The following is a 23,810-nucleotide window of genomic DNA, read 5'->3' on the forward strand; positions in this document are numbered from 1 at the left end:
TATGTAGCCCAGGCTGAGGCATATTATTTTTGGAGAAAAGATTCGACCTGAGCTTCATTTATATTTATATGGTGTTATGTTTGAATGTTGTTCTGAGTTGTGCTGTGCAGTATTTCATGTATCTTTCTTGTGTATCACGGGAAGATTTTAGGTGGGGTTTATGGGCATGAGTAGAATATGGCCTATACTTCTAGGATTGATTTGGTTTTGTTTGAGACAGGATCTCACTGTGTAGACCAGGCTGGCCTTGAACTCCCAGAGATCTGTGTTTACCTATGTCTCCCAAGTATTAGAGTTAAAGGCTTGTACCACCAAATCCTATGTAGTTTTGGAATATTTTTTCATTATGACCATTAATGCGGATATAAAACAAATTAAACTGTTCTAAAAGGTTGTGCTGTGAACAGTTGAGTCAAGGTAACTTGTGCTTATTTTATCATGGATGTGCGGGTGCTGTGTGCCACAGTGCTGACGTGGAGGTCCAGGGGGACATGAGGGCATTGTTCAGCATTTACTTGAATTATTCCAATGAATTCATTCCTTATACTTTTTTGACCACTTGAGTGCATGGGTTGTTCTCCATGCCATGAGACTCAGGGGGTCAAACTCAGGCTGTTGGGCTTGGTGGAGGGCTTTACTCACTGAGCCATCTTCCTGACCCTGGCTGGGTTTCCATTTGGGTTTAGGCTTTGGCTTTTCAGAGTTCTAATTGGATGATAGTGCTTTGAATTTTTTTTTTTTGTCTATACTGATTACCATGTTTTGTCTGTCTGAAGTGTCAACCGAAGAGAAAGTCCACACCACTGAAGTATGAAGTTGGAGATCTCATTTGGGCAAAATTCAAGAGACGCCCATGGTGGCCCTGCAGGATTTGTTCTGATCCGTTGATTAATACGCACTCAAAAATGAAAGGTAATAATGTATGGTTGATTATTTGTTATGAAATACAATGTGGAATCAAGCTTCTGCTGCTTTTAGTATGTCTCAGGATTATTGTTTCTTCCATTATTTTCTTTGGAAATTTTAGGAATTGTTATTTTTTCATCTCTTTAAGTTTGTCTTACTCTGAGATTGAAGAGTAGGTAGAATAGGCCTGTTGGTACTTATTTATCTCACAGATTGAAAGGTTATGGCAGGAGAATTATGGATTTGAGGACAGCTACCTAGTGAGACTGTTTTAAAAAATTCTCAGTTATACAGTGGAACATGAAAATGGTAATTTAGCTTTGCTACTTAATGTGTGTCCTCAGCCCCTTTACCTCTCTTATTTTTTTGGAAATGGGGTTTCACATATCCCAGGCTGGCCTTGAACTGTCTGAGCACCTGATATTCCTCCATATCCCATGTGCTGGGATTACAGGTGTGTGCCACCCAGTTTATATGGTGCTATGTGTAGCCTGGGACTTTGTGCCTTGTAGGCAGGCACTTTACCAACTGAGCTCCATCTGTAGTTTTGGAAGTTTTTGTTTTTGTTTTTTGTTTTTCAAGACAGGGTTTCACTATGTAGCCTCGGCTGTCCTGGACTTGCTTTGGAGACCAGGCTACCCTCAAACTCAGAGATCTACCTGCTTCAGTCTCCCTGAGCACTGGGACTAAAGATGTGTCTCTGTGCACAGCTTAATGATTATTTTATATGCATTGATGTTTTGCCTGCATGTATGTCTGTGTGAGAATGTTGGATCCCCTAGAACTGGAGTTTGAGACAGTTGTGAGCTGCCATGTGAGTGCTGGGAATTGAACTGGGACCTCTGGAAGAGCAGCGAGTGAGTGCTCTTAGCTACTGAGCCATCTCTCCAGCTCTCTGGTGTTTGCTTTAAAAAATTTTTTTGAAATATTTTCATTTATTTCTTCATTTTATTTATGTGAGTGTTTTTCTTGCATGCATGTATATACACCAGAAGTGGGCCTGGTGCCTAAGAGGTCAGGAAAAGTGCCAGATTACCTGGGATCGGAGTGTAGATGGCTGTGAGCCTCCAGGTAGGATCTGGGAACCAACCCTGGGTCCTCTCCAGAACCAATAAGTGCTCTTAACTTCTGAGCCATTTCTTCAGCCTTCAAATTTTTGTTACTATTTATGTATATGAGTGTTTTGCCTGCATGTGTGTCTTTGCAGAGTGTGGGTACAGTGCCTGTGGTTAGGATCCTGTGAAACTGGAGTTACACATGGCTGTGTTGGTGACCGCACATGTAATTGAACCTGGGTCCTCTGGTATGGTAGGCAGTGCTCTTAAGTACTGAGCCATCTCTCCAGCCCTAATGCTTTCAGTTTTGGTTAGTTTCTTGCTGGAATTAGGAATTCTCCTGGGACCTTGCACACACTACTAAACAAGTGCACTAGAGCTGTTTTTTTTTTTTTGTTTTTTGTTTTTTTTTTGTAACTCAAGGGAAGTGATTGCTCTAGGAACAGAAAGTGGCATGCGTGTATTTTGATGCTGAGAGGGTGGAAGGTAGCATATCATGCAGTGCCTGTAGTATTCATACAAATTCTGTGAACAGTTCTAGGCTGAGTGTGCTATCCTTGAAGAGCTTAAGGGCAGGCCTGATATGTGCTTTCAAAATGCTCACTCTAAGTGTCGTGTTGGCGTGGCACAGAAATTAGCAGTTACTCTGTTTGAATAGGGGTAATTGAAGCTATAAGATCTTATCTGTGTGTTTGATTACAGAAATTAATAAAATATCCTCTAAATAATTAGAGAAATTCACTCTAGGATCCAGGCTTAGCTCAACTTGTAGAGTTATTGCCTAACATGAATGAAGCCCTTGGTATAATCCTCAGCACCAAATAAATGGCATGTGGTGGCAAAAGTAATTAGGTGGGAGGCAGGGGTCAGAAGTTCAAGGCCATCCTTGATTGCACACAGAGTTTGAGGACATTCTGGGGTACCTGAGATCCCACCTCAAACAAACAACAAAAAGTTCTGATCAGAACCAAGGACAAGCATGTTTACTGGCAGAAGATACCAGGCATGGGGGTGGTCCTGTACCTAGAGAGATGGCTCAGCGGTTAAGAGCACAGGCCGCTCTTCCTGAGGTCCTGAGTTCAATTCCCAGCAACCACATGGTGGCTCATGCCATCTATAGTGAGATCTGGTGCCCTCTTCTGGCATACAGGCATACATGCAGGCAGAAGAGTGTATACATAATAAGTATTTTTTAAAAAAGATAACATGGGTTGGGGGACTGTAAAAAGTTAAAATTCTTTAAAATCATGCTTTCTGGGAACTCCATTGTATTTTAGAGAGATAAACTTATGTCTAGTCTTTTTTTTTTTTCTTTCAGTTTTCCCTCTTTAAATATTTTCAGGTTTGATTATTTTGTCTTTGTAGATTTTTATGACAAGCTATGACTAGTTACGTTTTAAAACCTTACTTAGTATTTGGCTAGGCAGAAGCAGATGGATCTCTGAGAATTTGAGGCTAGGTTGGTCTACACAGCAAGTCCAGGACAGCCACGGCTACAGAGAGAAATCCTGTGTCAAAAAAAAAAAACAAAAAACAAAAAACAAAATAAATAAGTTAATAAAAACCTTACTGAATATTTGTAGTAACAACTTTGTTTATCCTGTGTGCTTACTGTTTATCTTCTTTTGCTGTTGCCATTGTTCAGTAGCCCATGAGAAAAGTTGCAGCATGTAATTGTAAAAATTGTGTGTGTGTTCATACATGTACATGTATAGATAAACATGCCATGGGGTAAGAGTGGAGGACAGGACTTGGAGGTGTCATATCTATCTCCTTAGCACATTTCTTGAGAGTGAATTCAGGTTGTCAGGCTTGGCAATCTGTGCCTTTGCCTGCTTGAGCTACATTACCAGTCTGTTCATAGCAGTGCAGGTCTTTCCTAATTTTTTCTTTGGAAAAATTCAAACCTGCAGAAAATGTAAGTATAATGAAATGAAAAAGTATACATTTAGATTTAGCAGTTGCAGATTTGAGATAATTATTTGATATGAATATCAAAACTCCTATAATGAGATCTGGTGAAATATAGTACAATATATAAAAATAGAGTGATTTTTCTCCCCGCCCCCCATAGGTTAAGTATTTCTAATGATGTTAGAAAGTACAACTTTTGGGGGCTAGGGGATGGCTCAGTCAGCACGTTCTTGCCTTTCAAAGCACAAGAACTGAAGTTCAGTTCTCAGCACCCAGAGAGAAACCCAGGTGCTGTGGTTTGCTCTGTAACTCCTCCAGCACTGCTGGGCTCTGCGGGGCCAGGAACGTAGTTCTGCGGCTACAACTACGGGTGCCTGTTGACCTTGGAAGATGCCTACTGGGAACCGAACTTGGGTTCCCTACAGGAGCAATACGTGCTCTTAGTTAACCTCTGAGCCATCTCTTATAGGCAGCATTCTGTAGGCAAGGCTGACCTCAAATTTATTGTGTAGTTTAGGATGACCTTGAACTCTGGATCCACCCGACTTCTGGTAGGCAAGGATCACTATCCTTAGCTTAGTGGATTTATTTTTAAAAACTTTTTTTTCCCTCTTTCTTAGGGGCAGCTTCTTACTGTGTAACCCTGATTAGCCTGGAACTCTTCTGTAGTTCAAGCTGGCCTTAAACTTAGAGAGATCTCCTTGCCTCCGTTTCCTAAGTGCTGGAATTAAAGGCGCATATCCAGCCCTTGACTTATTTTTAGATAAGGCCTTTTGATACAGCACAGGCTGGCCTGGAACTCTCTTGATAGTCCAGTCTGCCTTTGAGTCTTCTGCCTAGGGCTTCAGAGTTGTGATATTAGAGGCATGACCTCCTCCCCTCCCCATATGCCTGTCTCAGCTGGATCTTTTGATATTTAGTTTGAATTATTTCAGTCATTACTTTCTCTGTAGAAGTTGTGAGTTAGTGCTGGCTGTGGATGCTGGTGGTGTGGACTTAAGAGATGCCTGTTCTTGTCATTGTAACACTTTTGAGGCCAAGGCAGGGGGACTGTGAGCTTAACGCCAGCCTAGGCCTGAGTTTATCACCTCAAGGGAAATAAAGTTGTGGGTTAATCCCTTAAAAAGAGATTGTGTGTGTAGGTCATAGGACAGTTTGGGGGGCGGGGGTTCTTTTCCACTAAGTAGTTCCTGGGGATTAAACTCAGGTCATTAGACTCCATGGTTTTTGTATTATAGCTCAGGATGATTTGCAACTGTGGCACTCCTTTGCCTTTATCTCCCAAATGCTGGAGGTACATGGTACTGGGGATTAAAGAACATTGTTTATGTTAGGCAAACTACCCACTGAGCTATAATCCAGTCTATGAGTGAGTAACAAAAAGAGAGGGAGAGACAGAGAGAGACTGGGGATTGAACTGAGGGACTCATACGTGTTAAAGCATGTACCTTGCTGATTGAGCTATTTCCTCAGTCAGTCATTGCTCATTGTTAGGTAGACCTCACTTCTCATCCCAGCTTATCACGTTTTCTTCTTGTTTTTGAGATGAGATTTTATTTTTACTATGTAGCCCTGGCTGACTTGGAACTAAATCTGTAGATCAGGCTGGCTTCTCTCACAGAGATCTGCCTGCCTCTGCCTTCCAAGTACTGGGATTAAAGGCATGCACCACCATGCCTGGCCTAGGGGTTGTTTTTTTTTTTTTTTAAGATGGTATTTTTTTTTTTTTTATAGTGGAGGTGTTTTACCTACATGTATGTCCGTGTACCACATGTGTGCAGTGCCGGAAGGTGTGCAGTATGTGGAGGCCAGCCAGAAAAGGGTGTCAGATCCCCTGGAACTAGAGCTCCCTTGTTGCTACCACAAGGAGCTATGAACCAAAGTTTGTTCTCTGGAAGAACAGCCAGTGCTCTTAATGGTTGAGCTGTCTCTAGCCTTGTAATCGACATGGGTTTCCTTTTCCCTTTTTTAAAGACATGTTTTAATTATGTGTATGTGTGGGTGTCTGTGTGGGCAGTGAATGCACAGGTCTATGAAGGTCAGAACATTGGGTTTCTCAGAGCTAGGGTTGTAGGCAACTGTGAGCCACTAGATTTGGGTACTGGGAACTGAACTGAGGGTCTCTACAAGAGCTGTACATGCTTTTAACTGCTGAGCTCTCTCTAGCTCCCAGAGGGCAGAAGATGGCTCTCCTGAAGCTGGAGTGAGAGAGTGTGAGCTGCCTGGTTGGGCGCCAGGAGCAGACTGTGGGTTCTGTGGAACACCGAGAATCATTCACAGCTGAGCCATCTCTCTTGCCGCTCAGTATGGTTTTGAATATGTATTTGTTTTGACCTCTTACACATTCAGTGAGTGCTCTTACAGCCTGTAGGACTCAATGCTCTCCTTTCATTATGTGTTTTCTGGAGACCAAAATCAAGTTGAATTCAGATTGTCAGGTTTGGTGCCAAGTTTCTTCACCTGCTGAACAATCTGAGTAGCCCAGACGCTCCTATGGTAGTAGGAGGTTTGGCTGTTAACTCAGTGCCAAGTACTCATCCTTTTGAAGTAATAACACTTCTTTTTTTCTTACCTAGTTGCCAATAGAAGGCCCTATCGAGAATACTACGTGGAGGCTTTTGGAGACCCTTCTGAAAAAGCCTGGGTGGCTGGAAAAGCAATCGTCATGTTTGAAGGCAGGCATCAATTTGAAGAACTACCTGTCCTTAGGAAAAGAGGGAAACAGAAAGAAAAAGGATATAGACATAAGGTAAAGACAATACACAAACAAGACCCTCTGGAAGAAGTGGGAGAAAGAACGTTGTGGATTTGGAGTATGCTGTTCCCTTTAGTTAGGATAGCTGAGAGATGATAGCAAGGAAGTAGTGTAAGCGCCAGCTTGCCTTGTTTTCACACAGCTTTATACTGAGTGTTTTGAGAAGTGGTTCCACCTACTTCTGACTTGGCAAAAAGTAGTAATGGACACTATTTGGTTATCTTTCGTTTTGTTTTTCGAGACAGGACTTCTCTGTGTAGCCCTGGCTGTGCTGGAACTCACTCTGTAGACTCTGTAGGCTGCCCTTGAACTCATGGAGATTCACTACCTCCACTTCCCAAGTGCTGGGACTACAGGAATACACCATCACCCTTAATTTATATGGTGCTGGGACTTCAACATTGTTATATTTTGCTTGATGCTTTGTTACAATTTGCTCAACAAAAAAGAAATTTAATTTTGTTAAAAACTATGTGCACATCTGAGACAGGGTCTAGCTAAATAGCCCTGTCAGAGCGGACCTTGATCTTTTGTGAAAATTCAACAAACCAACTTGTCATTCATTCTTTTTCTTTGTGTCTCTCTGTCTCTGGTGTCAGTCCATTCCTCTCCCCCACCCCAGTTGGGCATGGACTCCAGGGCCTCAGGCATATCAGCAAAGTACCCTGTGGATACTTACCCATCTAAGCCTCAGCTGCATTATCAGCCCTTGTTATCTTCCTTTTGTAAAGCTAAAGCTATACCCTTAGGCCATAATTCCTTATCCTCTTCCTCCCCCCCCCTTTTTTTTTCACTTGTTCTCATACTTGTTCTTCTTATCAGTTGATTAGCTTTATGGACCCTTGGTATTTTGTTCCAACTAACCTCAACTTCTGGGCTCAGATGATCCTTCTTCCTCAACTACTTGAGCAGCTGGGACTGTAGGTACTAAACATTTGCTGTGATGATGACCAAAAGCAAACTTGGGGAGGAAAGGGTTTCTTCAGCTTACACTCCCACAGCACTCTTTGTCATTGAAGGAAGTCATGACAGGAGCTCAAATAAGGCAGGATCCTGGAGGTAGGAATTGATGCAGAGGCCATGCAGGAGGGGGTTGGGGTACTGGGTTGCTGCTTACTGGCTCAGCCTGCTTTCTTACAGACCCCAGGACCACCAGCCCAGAGCAGCACCACACCCGCAATGACCTGGCCTTCCCCAATTGAGCACTAATTAAGAGAGTGCCTACAGCTGGCCCTCAGGGAGGCATCTCCTCAACTCAGGCTCCTTCCCCTCTGATGAAACACAGACATCACTGTTTAGGCACAACCCTTCCTTTCTTATTCTCTAAGATCTCACATTAAAAACATAAATAATTTTGAAAGTCCACAGTCTTTACAAATCAAACACATTAAAATTTCATTGGCTATGAAATAGCCAATTTAAAAAAAATAGAAAGTCTTTAAATTGTAGTCTCCAGTAAGATAAAAAATAAATACTTTCTTACTTCAAGAGGGAATAATCAGGGCACAGTCACAATCAAATCAAAGCAAAACCAGACTCAAACCATCCAATTTTGGGGACTCACTCACAATCTTCTGGGCTCCTCCAAGGGGCTTGGGTCACTTCTCTGGCTCTGCGCTCTACAGCACACAGCTTGTCTTCTGGGCTCAGCCTGGCTCCACTCCACAGCTGCTGCTGTTCATGGTGGTCATCCCATGGTTCTACCATCTCCAAAATGCTGGGCTTTCTGCAATTGGCCTGCACTTTCACCAGTAGCCTCTCATAGGATCTCTTCATGGTACCAAACCCCAACTTCTCCACATGACTCCTTCAGTCCTGGGCCTTCAACTGCTCCTGAGGCTGCGTCTTCACCAATGGCCTCTCCTGATCTCTCACAGTGCTAAGACTCAGCTGCTCTCCATGACCCCTTCATGCCTTCAAAATCACCAGTACCACCTGGTGACTCTTATGCATTAAAGTCTGGCTGCCAGCATGAGGTACAACTTTGGCTGCCTTTGGAACACTGCTTCTCTGTGGTCTCAGGAAATGCTTCCCAAAAGATTTTACCTCAGTGATGTTGCTCTCTTAACCATCACTAATTTCTTAGTGCCAGCTAGCCAGCATCAATTGTCCCAGTAACTCAAAGCTTTCACATCAGTGGTGCTGGTCTCTTGTTAATCATGGCTGACTCTTCCAGTCCCCCTTGACCAGATTGACGGACTTCTAGCAAATGGCCCTGATAGAGTCTTTAAATTTTTGTTTGAAGCATCAAGCCAGGCCTCCATCTGCAGTTTTCTAATCTCCCAAGCTCCTACAGAACAGCTTACCAAACATTAAACATTCAATGGCTTTTCTTACACAAAGTTCCAAGGTCCTTCCACAATCCTCACCAAGACATGGTCAGGTATGTCACAGCAATAGCCAACAAACTATCCTGGTACCAACTTACCTTAGTTATAGATACTGTTGCTGTGATGAGAGCAACCATGACCAAAGCAACTTGGGGAGGAAAGGGTTAATCCAGCTCACATTTCCACAGCACTGTTCACCTTTGAAGAGGACTAACACAGGATAAGATTCTGGAGGAAGTGATGGAGAAGCCATAAAAGGAAGGATGCTGCTTACTGGCTTACTCCCTGTGGATTGCTCAACCTGCTTTCTTATAGACCCCAGGACCATCAGCATAGGGATGGCACCACCCACAGTGAGCTGGGCCCTCCCCCATTATCACTAACTGAGAAAATGCCCTACAGCTGGATCTCATGAAGGCATTTCCTCAACTCAGTCTCTTTCGGATGACTCTAGCTTGTGCTCACACAAAACCAGCCAGTACAAATACTTTGCCTGGCTTTTATAGCAAATTGTGTGAGAAATTGTTTGGTTTTTTGAGCTGGGTGTGTTTGTTGGTTTACACTTGTAATTCCAGCACCTAGAAAGCAGAGGCTGGAGAATCATTTCAGAGTTGAGGCCACCCTGGTCTACATAGTGGGTTCTCTGTCCCAGCCAGGTTTATAGAACAGGACTCTCAGAAAAGCAAAGGGCACTAGTTCTTAGATTGTTGCTTCTTACTTCAGTATATGTAAGTGCTTTTATACTGTTTTTTCCTAATGTTAAATTATGATTATAGGAGCTGGCTGCACTGGCACACACCTGTAATTCCAGCACTAAGGGAGGCAGAGGCAGGCAGATTTGTGTCCATTCAAGGCCAGCCTGGTCTACAAATTGAGTCCAGGACAGACAAACACAGAGAAACCCTGTCTCAAAAAAATGAACTAAACCAAACAAACAAACACAAAAAAATATGATTATACTGTTAATCATAGTTGAGGTAAATTCAAAGTTAATGATGAACTGCCACTTAGAACAAGTGCACAGGATTTGTCTGTATCTCTTAAACTAGCACAGCAGCGTGTACTTTAATTAATGTTTAAAATTATAAAATACTCAATATATTACAAAGTTTTGTTCTTACAGTACTAATGTGTGCCGTTGTTAGGATGAAAGAGTTTAACAGCTTCTTGCTACTGTTCTCAGTGCATGATAGTGGAGGAAAGGGTCAGATTTTTTTTTTTTTTTTCTAATATATAAGTGAAGGTTTATTGGAAGCAGTTCTCAGCCAGTATGCGGGGGCTGGGGCAGAGAGATAAAAGTGCACACAGAGAGAGGAGGAGGAGAAGAAGAGAGATACAGAAAGAGAGGAGAGCAGAGGAGAAAGCTTGTGTTGAGCTTTAGGTGTGGATGTTGAGTAGCTCTTTTTAGAAGTCACTAGGATTTTTCTGCTTTGAAAACGTAACCTGATTTACTTTGATCATTAACATTAGCACAGATTTGTGTATGATTATGTCTGAAGTAGACTAAATGGTCAGTGTAGTACCTTCCAGGAGGAGGCTACCTGTCTAGTGTCCTTATATTTTATATGTGTTGGAAAGCATTCTAAGTATTAATGTATTTGTGAATAGTAACTGGTAGGTAGAACCTTGCCAAATAACACTGTAGAAATTCAAGGATGGAAGGTTCTGGAAAAGTAGGTGTCCTTCAGAATATGAATGTCCTCATTCATGAAAAATTTAGAGACGACCATATGCATTCTGTGTACCCGTTTTGTTTTTGTGTCTTTGGATTAAAGAATTATGCCCTGAAGATGACTTGGTGATGCTCCAGGTCATGTATAGCATGCACAGAAGAGTGTTGGCTAAAGGCAAAGGTGGTAATAGCTGCAACTTCAGATTTCAGGTCCTGTAGGAGCACCTGACTCATTCATTCCTCTTGTCTTGTTTGTCCATGCTTTTCTTCTTTGAGGCTTCTCTTATCTGCCGGCCTGCCTTCCTTCTCTCCTTCCTTCCCTTTTTAGTAGCTGTGCATGTGTATGCTTCTGCCCACCCCTTTTTTTTTATTCTAAGGCGTAAATAGAAATATGGAAGGTTGAGTATTTAGAAATGGACCTTGGGGTTGGAGGTCTGGAGAGGTGTCTCATCTCAGCTCGGTTAGGAGCACTGTCTATTCTCGGTTAGGAGCACTGTCTATTCTTCTATAGGTCCTGAGATCAATTCCCAACAACAACATGGTGACTCACAATCATCTCTACTGGCATCTGTTGCCCTCTTCTGGCATGCAGGTGTACATGCAGATAGAGCACTTGAATGAATCTTTTTGTTTGTTTGTTTGTTTGTTTGTTTGTTTGAGACAGGGTTTTCCGTGTAGCCTTGACTTTCCAGGACTCACTTTGTAGATGAACTCACAGAGATCCTCCTGCTTCTGCCTTACAGGCATGCAGCACTTAGAAAGAAAATGAATCTTAGAAAGAAAAAAAAAATTAAATATTTGAAGAAATGGATCTTGCTTTAAAAATTGAGTTTTACTATCTTTAATTGACGTTACTAGTCTGCTCAGTTTTGTTGATAAATGCCAAAAGTGTGGTGATACTTATGAGACTAGTTCTTCTAGATATGATAGGTAATTTCTTTCTTTCTGGTTTTCTGAGACAGGGTTTCTTTGTGTAGCTTTGGCTGTCCTAGAACTTGCTCTGTAGTCCAGGTTGGCCTTGAGTTCAGGGATCTGGCTTCCAGTTGCTGGGATTAAAGGGAAACATCACCACATCCAGTATGATAGTTATATTAATAATGGTATTGTGGGGAATCCTTGGTAGGCAGTCTGTAATAAACTCAGATGCTAATATTAGGCCATTCCATAGAAAGACATTGAAGATCTAAGCATGGTTGTTAATCCATATATCTTTTATCTCAACAGCAAAAGGGTGTTTTCAGTAAGAACAGCAAGATTATCCAGGAGTAGTGGTGGGCGTCTTTGATTGCAGTACTTGGGAGGCAGAGGCAGAAATTTTTGTGAATTTGAGGCCGGCCTGGTCTACCTACATAGTGAGTTCCAGGACAGCCAGAGCTGCATAGTGAAACCTTGTCTTGAAAAACTAAAAAAAAAAAAAAAAAACAGAACAAGATCTGGTTGCTTCTGATTTGAGATGTTATTATCTCTGTTTTTCCTTTTTTTTTTTTTTAATAAATAGTATTCTTGTTTTTCTTTTACTTTAAGGTTCCTCAGAAAATTTTGAGTAAATGGGAAGCCAGTGTTGGTCTTGCTGAGCAATATGATGTTCCCAAAGGATCTAAGAACCAAAAATGTGTCCCTAGTTCAATCAAGTTGGACAGCGAGGAGGAGATGCCATTTGAGGACTGTACAAATGACCCTGAATCAGAGCACGACCTGCTGCTTAATGGCTGCTTGAAGTCTCTGGCTTTTGATTCTGAGCATTCTGCAGATGAAAAGGAGAAGCCCTGTACCAAGTCTCGAGTTAGAAAAAGCTCTGATAATATAAAAAGGACTAGTGTGAAAAAGGGCCTTATGCCATTTGAAGCGCACAAAGAGGAGCAGAGGGGGAAAGTTCCAGAGAACCTTGGCCTAGGCTTTCTCTCTGGGGGTGTATCAGATAAACAGGCTTCTAATGAACTTTCCAGGATAGCGAACAGCCTAACGGGGTCTAGCACTGCACCAGGAGGTCTCCTGTTTTCTTCATGTGGACAGAACACTGCTAAAACAGATTTTGAGACTTCAAATTGTGATTCTTTATCAGGTTTATCTGAGAGTGCTTTACTCTCCAAACATTCTGGAGAAAGAAAGAAACTCCAATCAGGCCCAGTGTGCAGCTCAAAAGTACAGCTTTGCTATGTGGGAGCTGGTGACTCGGAAAAGCCAAGTGACTCTGTTAGTGTGTGTGCCCCTTCTGATGGTGGGAGCAGTGGTGTGGATCCTGTAGAGCACACCTCAGAGCGTGCTAACACTGTCGGTGAAGTCACAGATGCTTCTGATAGAGCAGAGGATGGTTTGTCCATGCACGAAAAGGAAACAAAGTATTCTAGGTATCCTGCCACAAACAGGGTAAAAGAGAAACAGAAATCCGTCATTACTAATTCACATACAGACCACCTAATGCATTCTACCAAGAGAGTTGAGCCAGAAACTGCTGAGACGTCTCAGGTCAATCTTTCAGATCTTAAAATCTGTAGTCCTGTTCCCAAATCCCAACCAGAATTTAGAAATGATGGTCTCACTACGAAGTTCAGTGCACCACTAGGCGTTTGTAGTGAAAACTCTCTGACAAAAGGTGGGGCTACAAACCAAACTCTGTTACCTTTGAAATACAGACAGCCTAAGGCCCGCAGCATAAAATGCAAGCATAAAGGAAGCCCAGCTGTTGAAGAGTCAGCTACAAATGAGGACCTCAACTTGAAATGCTGTTCTTCTGATACCAATGGCTCTCCTTTGGCCAGCGTGTCCAAAAGTGGGAAAGCAGAGGGGTTAAAACTACTGAGCAATATGCACGAGAAAACCAGAGATTCGAGTGATATAGAGACAGCGGTGGTGAAGCATGTTCTGTCAGAATTAAAGGAGCTCTCTTACAGATCATTAAGTGAGGATGTCAGTGACTCGGGAACATCAAAGTCATCAAAGCCTTTACTGTTTTCTTCTGCTTCTACTCAGAATCATATACCTATTGAGCCAGATTACAAATTTAGTACATTGCTAATGATGCTGAAAGATATGCATGATAGTAAGACGAAGGAGCAACGGCTGATGACTGCTCACAATCTGCCTTCCTACCGCACTCCAGATCGTGGGGACTGTTCTGGTAGCCCAGTAGGGACATCTAAAGTTTTGGTGTTAGGAGGATCCACACACAATTCTGAAAAACCTGGAGATAGCACTCAGGACCAGGGCCGTCCAAGTCCCAGTGGGGGTGACTCTGCATTGTCTGGAGAACGGTCTTCCCTGCCCAGCTCCGCTGCTGACAAAAGGGACCTCCCTGCTTGTGGGAAAAGCCGCTCAAACTGCATTCCAAGGCGCAACTGTGGCCGAGCAAAACCATCAACCAAATTGAGAGAAGCCATTTCAGCCCAGATGGCAAAACTCCCAGTCAACCCAAAAGCCTTAAAGACAGAGCGAAAGAGAAAGTTGAACCACCGACTTCCAGCTGTGACCCCTGTAGCTAACCGGCTGGGAGACAAAGGCAGTGGAGGCTCAGTGAATGGCCCATCCAGGGGCGGGGCTGAAGATCCTGGTGAAGAAGAGCCTCTTCAACAAATGGGCCATTTGAGAAATGAAGACACCCGTTTTTCTGAGGTACTTTTTGATAGCAAGGCTAAAAAATGTGACTCTGATAAAATTCTTGACAAAGAACCTTCTTTTGAGAATAGAAAAGGCTCGGTTCTGGGCTCTGGGATGAACAGTGAGAATGATGAATGTCATGGTGTTAATCAAGTGGTGCCTAAAAAGCGGTGGCAGCGGTTAAATCCAAGGCGTCCTAAGCCTGGAAAGCGCATCAACAGATTTAGGGAGAAAGAGAACTCAGAGGGAACGTTTGGAGTCATGCTTCCTGGCGACCCTGTGCAGAAGGGCCCCGATGAGTACCTGGAGCAGAGAGCTGAAATCCTACTCGAGGATTCCACAGCCGATCCCGGTCTTGGTGGCCACTCGGATTCAGTCGGGCCACGGGTGAACGTTTGTGATAGACCCAGTGTCAGCACGGGCGACGTGGACAAGGAGACAGGAATTCCCAGTTTGACACCACAGACCAAGCTCCCCGAGCCAGGTAAGGACTGCGCCTGGTGGAAAGTGATGAGTTTATTGATGCTCTTCTCAAGTCCCTGGTCTGTCTGTCTGTCTTTCTGTCACAAAGGAAGGTGTGTTACAAATGTGGAGGGCAGGGTTACCACTCGAGTGAGAAACGGTGTATTTGGAAAACTGACGTTTAAAGCTGGGGGCCTGTATTTTCAGACCTTTTGGGGTTTTTTTTGCTACCCTTGAGGATTGAATTTAAGACCTCATGGGCTACTGTAGTGTCAGTTACATGCCTGTTTATTTTTATAAAATGCCTCTTTTTCTATAGGTCCTAACATTTTTTTCTCCTTTCCAGTTTTTTACTTCATTAAGTTGGCTGACATTTTGGGATTCAGGAGGTAATTGACAGGTTGTAGGCCTAAAATTTTAAGTGTATTCATTAGTGTACTGGTAGTAAAAAGACTTGACCAGAAATTCAATTTCCTTTGATCATAATTTAAGATGGATCTACATTTTTATGTACATATAATAGATATGCTAAGAAATCCTATCCTATGGGCTACCCTTTCACTCTCTTGTGTCTTAAATTTTTGTTTGTTTGTTTGGTTTTGGTTTTGTTTTGAGACAGAGTGTCTGTCCTGGAAGTCTTGGAACTTGGTGTGTAGCCCAGGCTGCCTTGAACTCAAGAGATCCCAAAGAGCACAACCACACCCAGCTAACTTTTTTTTTTTTTTTGGAATAGTTTAAAGTCTCATGTAATGAGTTTTTACTGTTTTTGCCCTTGATACTGTTTTGTTAGGTGTCATAGCCAAGAAGCTACTGCCTATCCCAGTGTGATAAAATTCTTCTCTGTGCCTGAGGAGTTCATTGTTTCAGGTCTTATACCTGTGTGCCTTGTTGGTGAGATAGATAGATAGATAGATAGATAGATAGATAGATAGATAGATATCATCAATTTTTTTTTGGTATTGTAGAAGGCAAAGTCCCTGTTTCTTTGTTTGTTTCTTTGTTTGACGTGGATATGCAGTTCTTCCAAATCATTTGTTGAAGAAGCATATTTTCTCCATTGAGATCATGTTGTTTGAGCTTCCTGAATGCTGAGATTCTGGATGCAAATTAACAAGCCCAGCTTGGAAAGTTTGAGAATGTTGACCTTCCTGGTTGATGCCCTAGTGAGCGTCAACTTCCGGAGCTTTGGTATTTTAAATTTGATGTTTGCTATTTTCAGTTACATGTGTGTCGGTATGTGGGTATGTGCACATGAGTACGATCTCAGTAGAGGTGTTGAATCCCCTGGAACTAGATTTATAGGTCAGTGTGAGCTGCCTGATGTGGGTGCTGGGAATCGAACTTGGGTCCTCTGGAAGAGCAGTACATGCTTTTAATTGCTGTATCATCTCTCCAGCCCTGAAAAGGTGTTAGATTATTTAATCGTTTTATTCATTATTTCTGTTTAAATTTTTTCTCCTTTGTCTTTTACTTTCTCTGTGTAGCCTTTGCTATCCTAGAACTAGCTGTGTAGGCCAGGCTGCCCCTGCCTTGTACTGGCAGGAGCTCAACTTTGTATCGATACTTTTAATGATTCATTTCATTCATTCAGTCGTGTCGGATTGACAGTTTCAAGGAATTTGTTTAGTTCTTCTGGATTGTTCAGTTTGTTGGTGTGTAGTTCTTAAGGATTTCCAGTTGTAATATCTCTTTATGATTTAAGTCCTTTTTTTCTTACTGTTGCCAAAGAGCTCATAATATGTATATACCTTTCTTTTCCAAACCGCAGCGTGAGGGCCTAGAGGGACGGCTCAGCAGTAAGAGTGCCCACTGTTCTTGCCCGAGACCGAGTTAGGGTCCTCCCACACTCCGATCGGGTCAGAGCCCCCTGGAACTCCACTCGGGAATGTAAGCTCATCTGCACTCACATGCACCTTTTGAGTGTGTCCCATAATTCAACACACACACACACACACACCAAATATCCGTTAATGAAAAAGAGGCCGTGAGTTTAAAAGAGCAAGGTTGGGTACACAGGAGGGCTGGGTGGGGGTTGATGGAATCTCAAAAATAATTTTTAAAAATGGAATACATTTTTCAAAAACCTTCCACTTGGCGCTTAAAAGTATTTTTTCTGTTGATCATAGGGATCTAGCCTAAGACCTTGTGTTGGCAAGCCGTTAGCTGATGTACATTCCTAACTTCTGATTTTTGTTGTTGTTTCTTGTATTTTTCTTCTCAGTTTTTTATGATTCGGCAGTGCTTTTTTTCCTTCTGCTAACTTTGGATTCCATTTTCGTAGATTGTTTATATCTTAGGCTGTCCTTGTACTTGCTCTGCTAGCCTTTGACCTGGAGATAGATATTCATTCCTGCTTCTACTTTCACCATACAAACCAGGCCTAGCTAGAACTGTTTTTGTTTTGTTTTGTTTTTTTAATTTATTAAAAATTATAATGCACACCTACGCGCCAGAAGAGGGCACCAGGTCTCATTAATGGTGCTTGTGAGCCACCACGTGGTTGCTGGGAATTGAATTCAGGACCTTTAGAAGAGCAATACTCCTAACCTCTGAGCCATCTCTCCAGCCCCGAACTCTGTTTTTTGATAGGACCTCAGTATTCAGTCCTGACTACCCTGGAACTCCCTGGATAGACCAAGCTGGTTTTGAATGTGGAGAGCTCCTCCCGTTCTGCTCCCCCAGCTTTTTTGGGGTCCTCCCAGCTTTTTGGGGCCCTTTGAACTTCTATCTCTATGTCCTCTTCTTCAGATTTGGGAAGTCTTTTCAAGCAAGCTTTTGGTCTTTTTTTTTTTTTCCTTGAAACATTATGTGGTCTCTTGGTGCTCTTGTTGGTGTCTTGTCTTTGTATTTTTTTCCTATTTCTTGATGGCATGCATTTTTAATTACTCTGTTTTAAAAGGGTGCAGTGGTTAGTGTTGTAAACATGACAAGCTCTAGCATCACCTGGAAGATGGGCTTCTGGGCCTGCCTGTGAGGGATTTTCCTGATTACTTTAATTGATGTGGGAGGGCTCTGGACCTGGGCTGTCAAAGTGAAGAAATCGAACCCCCAGGCTATGTTCACACGCTCTCTTCATGTGGATGCAGGGACTAACCGCTTCAGCTCCTGGTGCCTACCTGTAAGCTCAAATACTTGGACATACATTCTCTCTTACATTATTTTTGTTGAGGTGTCTTCTTACAGCACCAGGAAAAGAAACCAAGGCCCAGGATGTGGTAGGGTGCTGGGATTGAACCCTGGGGCCTCATCTATGCTAAGTTAGCACTCTTGTCAGATCTGGACATTCAGCCCTTTGAATTCTCTTTAGAGTTTGCTGATTTCCTTTTTCTCCTACTTGATCACATTCTCTGTCGAATTTTTCTAGTAAATTTCATTTCAGTTCTGTTCTTTAGCTGCGGAGTTTATTGTTTTTGAGTTTTCCCTGTGGTGATTTTAATCTTGTTCATGCATTGATTGACTTTCATTTTTAATCGTGTGTTATTATGTAGATAATTGAGTTTCTTAGACAGCTATTTAGAATTCTTTATTGGGTTATTCATAGATAAGTGTTTTCTTGGAGTTGGTTTGTGGAGTATTTTTCTTCTTTGTTTTATAATGGGTCGTATTCACCCCATTCTCCGTCCCTCCTCTTTTCCTATCTCACAAACAGAAGCTGCTGTTGGATCTGAGCTGTACGGTGAGGGGCAGTTTCTGGGAAAGAGAAATGATTTTTTTTTTTTACTCTTACTGTGGTTGTTCCTGGGATTGTAATGTTTTAACTAGTTTTTGGAGTTACCACAAGGGTCACAATCTCTGAGAGTAACAAGGACTAGGGCTGTTTATTTTTATTTTGAAGATCCTCTAGCTGGATGTGGTGGTGCACGCCTGTAGTCCCAGCACTCAGTGAGGAGGCAGACGCAGGCAGATCTCTGAATTCGGTCAGACTGGTCTACAAAGTGAGTCCAGGATAACCAGGGCTATACAGAGAACCAAAAAACCAAACAAGAAAACCTCTCTTATTTCAAGGTGTTAGTGTTAATGGTATTACATTGTATGAATGAGTTAAGTTTATTTTCAGCTGTTGGTAGATTTGGGGTTGTTTACATTTTTGGTCTTTTATGAATGAATATATGTATTACAGATGTAAAATGTTTTGCATGGATACATGGTTTTCCTCTGCGAATATACCCAGGAATGGAATTGCCAAGTAATTTAGTAATTTTGTGCTACAACCTTTGAGAAATTGCTGGAAAGTATCTAATTTTATATTCGCTATAGCAGTATGAGTGTATCTCTACATGCCCATCACCCTTTATTTGATCGTAGCCATTCTAGTAAGTATAGAGTGGTTGACACTGTAAAAAAATTACATTTTCATTTCTCTGACTAGTGATTTGGGCATCTTTTCTTGTATGTAATTGGCTATTTGTATACTTTATTGGGAAAAATGTCTATCCAATCTTTGATTATATTACTGTTTATGTGTTTTGTTTTTTGTGGTTTTGGGGATAAACCAAAGGGCTTATTAGTACATGCTGGAAAAGCATTCTACTCTCAGCCTTCTCTAGGTATTGTAACTGAGCTCTTTGTCTTTAAGTTGTAAGTATTCTCTGTTCTAGATATTAGTTGTATTTTGAACTGATCTTTGGATTGTATTTCTGCTTTCTTGATTATAACCTTTTAAAGTACAGAAATATTTAAATCTTGATAAAAATCTGTTCTTTCTTTGTGTGTTTGGGTCATATTTTGAATATTACATGTGTAAACTGTGGTCATGAAATAAAGATTTATTCCTGCATTTTTTTCCCTAGAGCCTTTGATTCTTTTTTTTTTTTTTTTTGAAAAGTAATGGCATGAGTTAGGCTACTCAGCTTTATTGCTTTACATATTAGTATCCATTTGACTCACAGTATTGAGAAAGGTTATCACTAGCTGTGCGTGGTAGCTCTCCAGCACTTGTGCAGAGAAATTAGAATGATGGCTGTTTTTTGAAGCCAGCTGATCTAGAGAGTGACCCTGTTTCCTTAGAAAAAAGTATTATTGTGTGGTCCTGTTGGCACATGTTGAAAATATACAAGCAGCAAATATGCCAGGGTTATCACTGAGGGCGGTCTTCAGTTGCTCTCCACCTTAGTGTTTTGTTTTTTTAAAGGGAGTTTTCTGGAGACAGGGTTTCTCTATGCAGCCTTGTCTGTCCTGGACTCACTCTGTAGACCAGGCTGACCTCAAATTTACAAAGATCCACCTGCCTCTGCCTCCCTGAGAGCTGGGATTACAAGCATGGGTCACGGCACCCGGCCACTTACCTTAGTTTTTTGATAGGATGTCTCAGTGAACCTGGAGCCTACCAGTTTACATAGGCTGGGCAACAAACAGCTGCCAGGCCCAGAGTTCTTCCTCTGCCTTTCAAGTGCTCGGATGACAGGCATGTACTGCTATGCTATTTACACAAGCGCTAGGAATGTGATCCCCACACTTTTTGCAGCAAGTACTTTGCTGCCTGAACAGTCTCTTCAGCACCCAGTTCCCTTTTTGCAGTTACAGAAAAGGGGGAGCCTTTGAGAGCTACAATCCCGTACTTTCCTGTCTGGCCCATCTCTCCACTTCCAGTGTTCATTTCAGAATGAGAAGCTGTCGTTATCATGCAGCCTTTTTTTTTTTCTTTTAAGATTTTATTTATTATGTATACACTGTTCTGTCTGCATCAAAAGAGGGCACAAGATCTCACTATAGATGGTTGTGACACCATGGTTGCTGGGAATTGAACCCAGGACCTCTGGAAGAGCAGCCAGTGCCCTTAACCTTTGAGCCATCTCTCCAGCCCCACAGTTCTTATAACAGTAGTTTTGCAATGTTTAATTGGTTTATCTTTGAAATTAGAGAGTGTGAATGTTTAAAGCTTGTACTTTTCCAAGATGATTTTGACTTTGTCCTTTGTGTTTCATATTCATTTAAATTTGTTAATGTCTTCAGTATCCCTCTCTGGCATTCTAATGGAGATCGCTGAAGCTGTAGGCTATCTCAGGCCGTGTTGCTGTTCTGGCTTCTAGTTCAACAAGCAGGACTTGTCCAAGTTGTACTTGTTTGTTTCAGTATTGTTTTATAATTTTTAGTTTATAAGTTTTCACACTTTTTCTAAATGTACCCCAACTTAATGTTTTAACATTTATTATTGACCTACTTATTTTAGATATGTTTGTATGCATGAACGTGGATAGAGGTCACAGATGATTTGTGAGAGTTGATTTTCTCCTTGTACTCTGTGGGCTCCAGGGTTTAAGTCAGGTCATCAGGCTTCAACAGGTACCAACACCCATGGAGCCATCTTGCTGATTCCTGAATACCTTTTTTATTCTACTAAAATGAGATTGCTTTTCAAGTTTCGTCAGATTGTTCATAAATATAGTTGATTCTTAAATTGCATATTTTTAAAAATTTATTTTATGTTTATAGGTACTTAGCCTGCACATGTCTCTACATCGTGCGCTGTGCCTGCAGAGGCCAGATAAGGGCCTTGGATCCCCTACTACTAGACTTACAGATAGTTGTGAGCCACTGTGTGGGTGGGCTGGAATCAAACTCAGGAAGGTCAACCATTACCCTTAATTGCTGAACCAACTTCACAGCCCATCATATTGCTGTTAAACTTCTTAATTGTTCATTAGCTCACATAGATTTTCTGTGCACATGCTGTCTACAAATGTAGTTTTACCCTATCCTTTCATTTGCTTCTTTACTCCTAATTACCTTTGCTAGAATCTCTAGTGATGTTGCACAGACATAAAGATAAGCAGGAGTTCTAGACATTGTTCCCAGTCTTAGAAAAGCCGTCTAGTATTTCCTGTTATATCAGTAGCTGTTTTAGCCAGTGGGTTTTGCTGTTGAGGAACTTCCATTTTCTCCCTGTGTGTTCGTGACTTTCTCAGGGGTTTTGACTTAGAGTTTCAGAGCTTTCAGTCTACCCCAGAGAAAACAGCTTTCTGATTCCAGAGCAGAACCTCTCACATCCTAGCAGACAGGAAATAGGGAGCCAGGTCTAAGCCAGCTGCTTTCCTCCTCGTTTTATCCCCTGTGGTGCCCATTCTTTTGGGTCATGCCATCCACATTCAGGGTTGGTCTCCTCTCCCCTTTAGTGATTACACTCTGACCCCGCCCCTCAACACACAGATAAAGCCTGAGCTCTGTTTTACCTAATCTCCCAAGGTGCTCCTAGTCTAGTCTAATTAACAATTAAGATTGACCGTCATTGCTCTTAGTTAACTCATCAGATACAGTTTGGGGCTTGTTTGGCTCCTTTCTTTCCTGTGTCTATCAATATGTATTAAACTTAGTTTGCAGTCTTGGGGTGAGTGTCACTTGGTTCTTGGTTGTGGTATGCGGTGTGATTCCTTTTCTTTTTTTGTTGCTACGTTTGGTTTGCTTGTGGGTGTTTTCATTTACATCATAAATTGTCTTGCCTTGTTTTCTTTTTGTGATAATCTTTGTCTAGTTTTAGTAGCCTCATGGAATGAGTTATGACATAAGGAATATGCTCTGTTTTTATTTGGGGGATAATGGGCATTAAATTCAGGTGAGTTCTCTATCACTGGTCTATACCCCCAGCTATTTTTTAACTTTTTCTTTTGATACAGAGTCTCACTAAGTTAGGCTGGCACTGAACTCACAATACAGTAGCTTAGGCAGGTCTTGAACTTATGAGCCTTCTGCCTTAGTCCTTGGAGTAGCTGGGATTGAGTCTGGGCCTGGTTTGTTTTGTTTTGTTGGTGCTGTTTGGGACAGAGTACAAAGCTTGCATTCTACTGCTGAGCTCTAGTTCCAGTGTTTTTGTCAGCTAGGTGGTAGGTGTAGAACAGTGTTCTGCTATGTAGCTCCTGTCAGCTTCCAACTCAGCATCTTCCCAAGATTCCTTCGTTTTCCTCCACACACCCTTTCCTTAAAAAAATTCTGTAACTTCTCAGCCTCTCATTGTATATTTCTTCTGGTTGATCAAGTACATTACTATTCAAAGAAGTTACTGGTTTCCATTAAGGAAGGTTTATTTTGTGCATGTAACAAAAGTCAGGCCTGGCTTCTGTTTATGTGGTGTTTGTTCCCTTTCAGCTGTACTTTGGCTCAAGCGTAATTTGAAAAGGAAAGGTTTAAGAATATTCAGCCCTATCCTTAGTTAGAATCACCTTTTTCTCATTGTTGGCAAGATGAGATTTGGTTTTGTTTTAAATGGAAATTTTAAAAAACATTCTTTGTTTGGTTTTGGTTTTTAGAGACAGGGTTTCTCTGTGTAGCCCTGGCTGCCCTGGAACTTGCTCGGTAGCCCAGGCTGGACTCAACCACATGGGATCTGTTTGCCTCTGCCTCCCCAGTGCTGGGTGGAGTGGAGGTGTGCCCCACCACCATCCAGCTTTAAAAACATTCTTTGGGGAAAGTTTGTCACATGTATTTCTTTCTTGCGATGGTATATGTGCATGTGCCACGCATGTGAAAAGGTCAGGAGGACAGCTTGGTAGTCTGGGTTCCAGGATAAATGTCAGGTCATCTGGCTTGGCAGCACGCACCTTTCTACAGAGTTACCCAGTTCTGTAGCCTAGTATTTTGTTTGTTTGCGCTAGGGACTCATATAGCCCAGGCTGGCCTCACCTAGTAGAAGTGACCTTGAATTTTTTTTTTTCTCCCCTCTTCACCTCCTAATGGGTATGCACTACCACATACTAAAAATAAGAGACTTTTTTTCCTCTCAGCAGTATTAGTGTTGTGATACAAGCTCATTCAATTATTATTTTTATTTTTTGTACTGTTGAATATTATATCCTGGTAATAATCTGCTGAGTGCGTAAGCTGGAACCTTTTCAAAGCAAAGAAGAAAAGGAGCAGGCTAAGAACTGTGTTCTGCCTCTGTCATCATGGTCGCTCGAGGGCCCCTTGGAGAAGTACTCTGGGACTCCCCTGGGAGCCAGGCGATCTGCACCACCGTACTCTGTACCTTAGTCCCATCTTCCTGGCCTTTCCGGGCACCTTTTGGTTTTGTTGTTGTTTGTTTTATTACACCAGTTATCAGGAAAGATGTGGATGTGTGGGGTGAGGGGAGTCACAGAGGCACAAAACAAAAACAGTAATTTGACTTGGCTCAGAGCCTCCATCTCGTTTGG

At 42.0% G+C, this 23,810-nt stretch overlaps 1 protein-coding gene across 13 annotated transcripts in view; it reads left to right on the forward strand.

The window, feature by feature from the left end:
• Nsd1 (nuclear receptor binding SET domain protein 1) overlaps positions 1–23,810 on the forward strand; it is a 127,109-nt gene that overhangs the window by 35,908 nt on the left and 67,391 nt on the right. For all 13 annotated transcript variants that reach the window (XM_060372449.1, XM_060372445.1, XM_060372450.1 and 10 more), the window contains 3 exons: positions 777–912; positions 6,452–6,624; positions 12,157–14,710. In XM_060372449.1, the coding sequence (XP_060228432.1) occupies positions 777–912; positions 6,452–6,624; positions 12,157–14,710 (2,863 nt within the window). The remainder of the gene's footprint in view (positions 1–776; positions 913–6,451; positions 6,625–12,156; positions 14,711–23,810) is intronic.

Source organism: Meriones unguiculatus, chromosome 19 (genome assembly GCF_030254825.1).
Source record: "Meriones unguiculatus strain TT.TT164.6M chromosome 19, Bangor_MerUng_6.1, whole genome shotgun sequence".
Taxonomy (NCBI): domain Eukaryota; kingdom Metazoa; phylum Chordata; class Mammalia; order Rodentia; family Muridae; genus Meriones; species Meriones unguiculatus.